Genomic DNA, 8,919 nt, shown 5'->3' on the forward strand with positions numbered 1-8,919 from the left:
CCATCTCTATCTTTCTGTCGCTCGGCTCGGCTAATGTCCGTCCCATGCACTGAAAGCTCTCTCCTCCACATCACGAGTAGACACGCCCCTTATTGCTGATTGGCTACAAATTTGTTTTGCTATTCGGCCCGAATCAGTTTTCTAAAGTGTTTTTGAAAAATCACATACCCTGCCTTTAACATAGTGGCTATATGTTTATGCAAATGAGATGTTAAACAGTATTTTGGTAAACCTTCTTATATATGAAATATTCATGAGATTGATTTTGCCTTTCACGTCTTCCTTGAGAATTCCTGTACTAGATGAATCCATCGACACCTTCCTCAAAATAAGATCCCAAACATCCTGAATTTGTGTTGTTTCTCCACTGCTCCGGCACAGATTTCTTTTTAATTTTACTGCTACCAAAAGGACATAAAATCTCTAGTAACAAGAAATTACCTGAATTAGTGACAACTCTCTCTTTCTCTCACTGCCTAGTTAAATGGTCAGATGAATCAGCTGACGGAAGTGTGTGTATTTAAAAGAATTCTGACATAGGAGGAGGAGCCTGAAAATTTTGGTTAGACCATTCGACCATAGAAATAAGATGCAAATTTTATGTCATGTCAGAAATATTTCTTTATAGTACATTTTATGGAAAACAACATCTGATATGAGGACAGAGAAGCATGGTGCTCAAAATTCTCAAATGCCCCACTCAAAAGCTGTTTGCTGATTGTAAGTAAATAGTCTACGATAAAAGACAGACATAGTGTCTCATTTGATGTGCTGAAATGGTTTTAAATCTTGAAACTTGAAATGTGTCAGTCTAGGTCTGTATTTTACTGTAAGCATGTGCTTTTTGAATACATAAAGGCACTGAGTTTGTGTAAACTGAAAGCATTATTTACATTATTATTCTTCATATGTAGAAAACTGGAGTGTGTTGTAATCACAGGGTGAGCTGTAATACAGACATACGTGAGCATCATCCTACAAAAAAATGCATAATTCTGAAGTAGAAAAATCTAAATTTAAATTATTTCATAAGGTGAATGACATACTCTCAGAAAAAAAGGTACAAATCCTGTCACCAGGCGGTACCTCTTCAGATGGTACACCTTTGTTCTTAAAGCTTCCATGTCGATACCTTAAAGGTACATATTAGTACCTAAAGTGTATCTAAAAGGTACAAAAATGCACCCTTTGAAAAGTGACCACCCCAGTGACAGCTTTTGTACCTTTTTTTCAGAGTGTACCTTGTATCATCTGAATCAGAAGATTGTCTTGTTTAGTTTAATATAAAACATTTACTCAAAAGGCATGTCATCTGTGCACTGAAACACCTCCCTCACAGCTCACAGACAGAGCCAAGATGCAGAATCTGTGGATTTGATCGGATCTAAATGATCAGATGGATAATAGGCTGGATAAAAGGCTTCCTTTTCTGGTTACACAGATACACAGTGTGTGTCAGACGCTTACTTGTTCATGTTTGAACAATATGGGCGAGGGATTTCAGGAAATGCGGAAGTAGTTAATAAATCCGCAATGTCAAAAACACAATTTGGCACCAATTTCAACCTAGACCTACTCCTAGTTTTCAAAACAAAAAAACTGCATAAGGATATTGACAAGTTAATTCTCTTAGAAACAATAAAAAAGTTTTGGAGGCATTGAAGACATGTGTTTAGATGTAAATTCAGTTCTGTTCAATCTGTTCAGAGATATTTATACATATTTGCTCAACCATAAACATGAATGTTATGTTGCGTCACATTTATGATGACCAAGTCGCTCACGCTCATGCTACATACTAGCATTGTAGCAATCTTATTTTATTGTAATAAAGATATAAACTAAAAGTATACATATTACAGCAAAACTACAGTTTATAATTATATTTGTGAACAATTATTCTCATTTCCAACTAAGAAGAACAAGCAAGCTGCAACAGAAGTTTGAGTAATTGTTTTGAGAATATGAAGAGGGCTGTGCCAAGGAATCACTGATAAAATGATCTGATCTGTTTTAAAGAGAAAAACGAAGCGGTCCTACATTGAATCATTTAACGTGTGCTTGCTTACAGTACACAAATAGAGCCCCAAAATTGGGTTTTTGTTTACCTTTGGCCTCCTGATTCAGAATATTCTCTAAACACTGCATGTATAAAATGAGAAATCGTAGGTTTGATACTGAACTTTATGTGTGAAACGATTGATAATTAAGGTGCAGGTAAAAAGCTTCATTGTCTATTGTCATGAGTTTAGGAATGTATGAAGCACAGCTCACACAGAACTCACTTTCAACCAAGCAGCTTTCTGTTGGTCAATGCAGTGAATCCACGTGGCCAACATGAATGGGGAAATCTTTTGCCCTCTTGCAAAATTTCTAATCGGGTGGATTCCCAGTTGAAATGACTGGATTTCGCCCATGAAAATTCACTGAACAACCACAAGTGAGAACGCACATTTAAATGGCCAACTAGATTTTTACGTTTTATGAAAATAATGTAAGCGATGCTTGTGCATGCAGAACTTGATGCCACAATGCTAGGGTCCTTCAGGTAGTTGCCAGAGAGATGCTATAAGATCTTAAATTGTTCTTTAGTATGTTGCGATGTAATTGCTAGGTGGTTGCCAGAGTGTTCGGGTGGTTGTTTCCTGGTCCAATCATATGGTTCGGATCTCTACTTCCATTTTATTGGTAATTTTTCTTGTTTTATTGTCCATCAGTTGAAAATTTTAAGTCTAATCACTTAGGAAGCACCACTAATTAAACATACACTATTTGAACTGTAATCCTTTTAGGTAAATACTTGTAAACATAGATCAATGGGAATCCAAATCGGGAAGAGAATGAAAGGTATTAAATGGATGCAGATATAAAGCAGTAGGGATCATGCCGAATCATCTATTTCATGCCATGTTAATAAAGTCTAATTGTTAAAACGTCCTCAGCATGTCTCACGTTTCAAATCTGTAGCCTTTTTGTATCATTTTACAGATTTTGCTGTGGTAGATATCATCACATTCAAAGCATTCCAAATGCTTGACTTGTGTGGGCTTGTCAAAATGAAGCATTTATTGTGTTTATTGTTCTTGGTTTGTGGCCCTAGATCCATTCTCCATTATATCTGCTGTTTCAATGTATGTTTTGAAGACTGAATGTGAGCAAGTTTGGTTTTTTGGGGGTTATTTTAAGTCTGGAGAAGGCAATGAACTCTTTGTAACTGTGTCTTTGAAAGCAAAAGACGATGCACCTGTTCCTGTCCTCGCGCGCAAGGCATCATCACACGACCAACCAGCACAGCATCTCCTTTCTTCTCCTCCTTTGCCTGAGAGCAGAGGAAGAAGAATGAGGGGTTTATACAGACCCAGACAATGTGGGAAAATGTTGTGTATTTGTCTGACCTTAACAAAGGAAGTGCAGGGAAAAGTGGCGAAATCAGACGAGACTTGAGCACCAGGCCTATGAGTCACTACATGCTCAGCAACTTCATCCTTCAAAGAAAGAAGTTGCTTAAATAAGTGCAGGAGACATTTTAATGATGACTGTTTGATTTTAAAGCATTTTTGGTTTACCTTAAGCCTATCGAGAGTGTCACTGAGCGACTGCAGTCTTGCTGTTTGCTCGAGGAGCTGTGCACTGGGACTCACTGTTAATGAAAACACAAACACTGTAAAGTAATTACTGTATAAACAACAGAAATCTGCATTTTTAAGTCTAATTATGACAGACCTGGAGATTTCCCAGTGATGTCCACCACTTTCACATTGGCACTCATCTGGAGGAGAGTATCCAGCAGTTGGTCTGTTTTGCGGTAGAGGGCGCTAGACAGCACCTCAGGCCTGCAGCCCTCTCGCCAGCCCAGCTTTGGCACGTTCAGAGGAGGAAGAGATGCCAGCTGAGCACGCATCTTTTCTGCCTGCGGCCCACACAGACACACAAAAACAAAAGTGAGAAAAAATCCTCAGCGCCTGCATTGGGGAAATGTGCTTGTGAAGCAGTAGGAGAGACCTTTAGTCTGTTGTTCTCGTTCTTTAGGTGCTTTAAACTGAGTCGCTGAGCTTCAATCTGCTGAGTCAGCAGTGGAGAATCTATCACTTGCACTCCAGCAGCTGCACACACACCTTTCACACACAGAACAAATTACTGCATGTTAACCAGTGTTAATTTTGACAGCAAATTTTGATTTGCTTGATTTGAAATTATTCGCCAATGAAATTAAAGGCAGTGTAAGTGATTTCTGGTAGCCAATGTTTATATTTGAAATCACCAAAACAAACACGGCCCTACCCCAAAAGGGTCTTGCCCCTATTTTGATAGCTCCGCCCCACATATACGTACGCAACCCAGGCAACGATTAGTTCTGTGAAACAAAGCAAAACCAATGTTACACCGTGTCTACATCGGACGTGAGCGGCGCGGCGCAACAAATCCCCGACAGAAAACTGCTGCCGGGTTCTATTTATGACGTGCTGACAATGTTGTTTGATCGCGTCCAGTGTAGGCAGACTTTAGTTGTTGTAGACACGGTGTTACTCACCTATTGAGAAGAAACATAGCAACCTCGGCGTCCGATCGCAGGCCTCCGCTCCTTGAGTTCTCTCCAGCGCTGGAAAGCTGATCCGATATTTACACGGGTCCTACTTCTTGCCTTATCGTTCCGCAGACGTTTTCTTCTTTTGTTTTTTATCCGCCATCTCTATCTTTCTGTCGCTCGGCTCGGCTAATGTCCGTCCCATGCACTGAAAGCTCTCTCCTCCACATCACGAGTAGACACGCCCCTTATTGCTGATTGGCTACAAATTTGTTTTGCTATTCGGCCCGAATCAGTTTTCTAAAGTGTTTTTGAAAAATCACATACCCTGCCTTTAACATAGTGGCTATATGTTTATGCAAATGAGATGTTAAACAGTATTTTGGTAAACCTTCTTATACATGAAATATTCATGAAATTGATTTTGCCTTTCACGTCTTCCTTGAGAATTCCTGTACTAGATGAATCCATCGACACCTTCCTCAAAATAAGATCCCAAACATCCTGAATTTGTGTTGTTTCTCCACTGCTCCGGCACAGATTTCTTTTTAATTTTACTGCTACCAAAAGGACATAAAATCTCTAGTAACAAGAAATTACCTGAATTAGTGACAACTCTCTCTTTCTCTCACTGCCTAGTTAAATGGTCAGATGAATCAGCTGACGGAAGTGTGTGTATTTAAAATAATTCTGACATAGGAGGAGGAGCCTGAATATTTTGGTTAGACCATTAGACCATAGAAATAAGATGCAAATTTTATGTCACGTCAGAAATATTTCTTTATAGTACATTTTATGGAAAACAACATCTGATATGAGGACAGAGAAGCATGGTGCTCAAAATTCTCAAATGCCCCACTCAAAAGCTGTTTGCTGATTGTAAGTAAATAGTCTACGATAAAAGACAGACATAGTGTCTCATTTGATGTGCTGAAATGGTTTTAAATCTTGAAACTTGAAATGTGTCAGTCTAGGTCTGTATTTTACTGTAAGCATGTGCTTTTTGAATACATAAAGGCACTGAGTTTGTGTAAACTGAAAGCATTATTTACATTATTATTCTTCATATGTAGAAAACTGGAGTGTGTTGTAATCACAGGGTGAGCTGTAATACAGACATACGTGAGCATCATCCTACAAAAAAAATTATAATTCTGAAGTAGAAAAATCTAAATTTAAATTATTTCATAAGGTGAATGACATACTCTCAGAAAAAAAGGTACAAATCCTGTCACCAGGCGGTACCTCTTCAGATGGTACACCTTTGTTCTTAAAGCTTCCATGTCGATACCTTAAAGGTACATATTAGTACCTAAAGTGTATCTAAAAGGTACAAAAATGCACCCTTTGAAAAGTGACCACCCCAGTGACAGCTTTTGTACCTTTTTTTCAGAGTGTACCTTGTATCATCTGAATCAGAAGATTGTCTTGTTTAGTTTAATATAAAACATTTACTCAAAAGGCATGTCATCTGTGCACTGAAACACCTCCCTCACAGCTCACAGACAGAGCCAAGATGCAGAATCTGTGGATTTGATCGGATCTAAATGATCAGATGGATAATAGGCTGGATAAAAGGCTTCCTTTTCTGGTTACACAGATACACAGTGTGTGTCAGACGCTTACTTGTTCATGTTTGAACAATATGGGCGAGGGATTTCAGGAAATGCGGAAGTAGTTAATAAATCCGCAATGTCAAAAACACAATTTGGCACCAATTTCAACCTAGACCTACTCCTAGTTTTCAAAACAAAAAAACTGCATAAGGATATTGACAAGTTAATTCTCTTAGAAACAATAAAAAAGTTTTGGAGGCATTGAAGACATGTGTTTAGATGTAAATTCAGTTCTGTTCAATCTGTTCAGAGATATTTATACATATTTGCTCAACCATAAACATGAATGTTATGTTGCGTCACATTTATGATGACCAAGTCGCTCACGCTCATGCTACATACTAGCATTGTAGCAATCTTATTTTATTGTAATAAAGATATAAACTAAAAGTATACATATTACAGCAAAACTACAGTTTATAATTATATTTGTGAACAATTATTCTCATTTCCAACTAAGAAGAACAAGCAAGCTGCAACAGAAGTAAAAAACTTTTTAAGCAGTTTTAAAATCTAAAGATTAGACTCACATAGAGGTATTTATAGCAATGAAATATTTTATAAACGCTCATGCTACTAGCATTGTAGCAATCTTATTTTATTGTAATAAAGATATAAACAAAAAGTATACATATTACAGCAAAACTACAGTTTATAATTATAATTGTGAACAATTATTCTCATTTCCAACTAAGAAGAACAAGCAAGCTGCAACAGAAGTGGAAAACTTTTTAAGCAGTTTTAAAATCTAAAGATTAGACTCACATAGAGGTATTTATAGCAATGAAATATTTTATAAATATAAGAATAATTAAAATTACAGTAAAATGACTATTGTAATTGTATTCTGAAAACATAAATAGTCTAAGACAAACAAGCAAGCTACAACAGAATTCCCTAACTGTTTGACTTAATGAATTTTTCAATTATTTCAATTTCAATTTTTCAATTGTTTGTGATTGCAGAATAAGGATTTTTTAAAATCATTTTACAGTTGAGCATACAGAAAAATGTACTCATCATATACATTTGATGATCATATACAACTCTTCCAGACCTGGAAGTCACCATATTAAATTGCCTGGTATTTCTAGGTTGTTCATGACCATGTTGCAAATACATTTAAAATCAAGAAGACACACAAAAAAGGAAACCTGGTCTCAATCAACAGTCAAATAATGAGCTGCTGCCTCTGCTGGTATCAACCAATAAAAATAAACACTGTGCAGTACTAAAAGATCATCTGTTTTTTTCCAATGTATAATGTATAAATCTCATTGCTTTTCAAAGATTAGCATGTATAGTCACTGAACCACATGAAGGCTGATAACTCTATTGCCATCAAGTGTTCAGCATGATAAAGAATTGATGATCCTGGTCATTCTCCAGCCCTTCTCAGCCTAAACTCATCAGCGTCCTGGGATTGAAAGTTTCTCCTCCAGCCATTTATTTAACCTGAGCATACGTCACATCACTAGATCCAGCAGCTGAAAATGTGTAAATCAATTAAAAATGCTAAAATGCACATTTGCACATTTATTCTTAGATTCTCAACGATGCTTGTATGCAGTTGTCAGTGGCTCCTTGTGATTGATGTTTTTACTTTGAGACTCACCTTACTGTCATGATCATAAAACCATAAGAACATAAACCTTCATTTCAGTTTACCTTTGTTTTCTTTCTTTTTCTTCTGTTTCTCTGTAGATTTGAGTTCAATCTCAGCATAGGTGACTTCAGTAGGTCCACTTACAATGTCTACAATGAATAACAGAGAAAAGAATAAGACATTTGTTTTAACTGAATTTGCTCTGCAAATATCCCAGTGAAATGTAAAACGTAGTAAATGATCAACATGACATAATTACCTTCTGTAACATCATTAGTTACCTGTGCTTATGTCTTTATTAATTGTGGCATCAAAAGAGTCATAAATATGAGCAGTTCCTGTAATAAATTAATGCATCTCATGAATTTAAGCCCACAGAAAAATATTGTTTTCATGTTGACACTGATTAAAGCTAAACTCAGCTAAATATGTCATGTGCTAATAATAGGGGTGTCCCCGACTAAGGATTTCCATAGTCGAATCGGAATTTTCTAATCTTGCCGATATTCGACTGAAAGTCGAATCATATGTTTTGGGGGCGGGGCAAAATACATTACCAAGAGTCAAGTCAGACATTCGACAGTCATAATTACGTTAACACACAGGGAAAATGTGTAAAGGACGCCTCGCAGATACAAACGGGGTAGATTATGTTTTATGTTTTGATTAAAAGATAGTTAACATTAAATGTCAGCGAAACCCTAAGAATTCACATTTAGTGCTCTCATTATAACGTTATGTATATGACATTAGTCATTAATGTTCTGCATTTCTGTTTTGAGCTGCGCGCACCGAAGATGACCAGTAGAATGAAGCAGCAGGTTTTTAATCAATGGGATTTAACCATAGACTGCAAAAAAAGATGGACGACGCGTCTCCTATTCCTTTCACTATAGAAAAGTGAAGCCAAAGCATCTCAGTATGGCCGCTGCCATCTTGAGTAAATGATGTCATTTGGAGCCAGAGTCTGTGCAGTACAGATTTGTTTGGAGCCAGAGTCTGTGCAGCGCAGTAGAGATTCGTTTAGAGCCAGAGTCTGCGCAGTAGAGATTCGTTTGGAGCCAGAGTCTGTGCAGCGCAGAAGAGATTCGTGTGGAGCCAAAGTCTGAGCAGTAGAGATTCGTTTGGAGCCAGAGTCTGCGCAGTAGAGATTCGTTTGGAGCCAGAGTCTG

The 8,919-nt window shown here is 37.3% G+C and overlaps 2 protein-coding genes across 2 annotated transcripts in view; both read right to left on the reverse strand.

Annotated features, from left to right (window-relative positions):
- Positions 1-1,969: 1,969 nt before the first annotated feature.
- On the reverse strand, positions 1,970-4,129 carry LOC107726278 (dynactin subunit 1-like). Its single transcript, XM_016535812.1, has 5 exons — positions 4,003-4,129; positions 3,724-3,910; positions 3,567-3,640; positions 3,396-3,485; positions 1,970-3,319 (listed from the first exon to the last, which is right to left on the reverse strand). The coding sequence occupies exons 2-5, from the start codon at positions 3,899-3,901 to the stop codon at positions 3,182-3,184; spliced, it is 480 nt and encodes a 159-aa protein (XP_016391298.1). The 5' UTR covers positions 3,902-3,910; positions 4,003-4,129; the 3' UTR covers positions 1,970-3,181.
- A 3,458-nt stretch (positions 4,130-7,587) lies between these two features.
- The window catches only part of LOC107726270 (Fc receptor-like protein 4), a 7,181-nt gene continuing 5,849 nt past the window's right edge, over positions 7,588-8,919 (reverse strand). The window contains exons 7-9 of the mRNA XM_016535802.1: positions 8,029-8,085; positions 7,810-7,896; positions 7,588-7,628 (exon numbers count right to left, since the gene is read on the reverse strand). Coding sequence (XP_016391288.1) covers positions 7,588-7,628; positions 7,810-7,896; positions 8,029-8,085 — 185 coding nt within the window. The remainder of the gene's footprint in view (positions 7,629-7,809; positions 7,897-8,028; positions 8,086-8,919) is intronic.

The sequence above is a fragment of the Sinocyclocheilus rhinocerous genome, unplaced genomic scaffold (assembly GCF_001515625.1).
Source record: "Sinocyclocheilus rhinocerous isolate Xijiao unplaced genomic scaffold, SAMN03320098_v1.1 scaffold1267, whole genome shotgun sequence".
In the NCBI taxonomy this organism is placed as follows: Eukaryota; Metazoa; Chordata; class Actinopteri; order Cypriniformes; family Cyprinidae; genus Sinocyclocheilus; species Sinocyclocheilus rhinocerous.

What these genes read in the sequence shown, in the direction of transcription:
- LOC107726278 (XM_016535812.1), bottom strand. Translation starts at nt 3,901, where the DNA reads ATGCGTGCTCAGCTGGCATCTCTTCCTCCTCTGAACGTGCCAAAGCTG. An exon ending in CATCACTGGGAAATCTCCAG is followed by an intron (nt 3,641 to 3,723) that starts GTCTGTCATAAT and finishes TTTCATTAACAG; the next exon opens with TGAGTCCCAGTGCACAGCTC. An exon ending in CCTGCACTTCCTTTGTTAAG is followed by an intron (nt 3,320 to 3,395) that starts GTCAGACAAATA and finishes CTCTGCTCTCAG; the next exon opens with GCAAAGGAGGAGAAGAAAGG.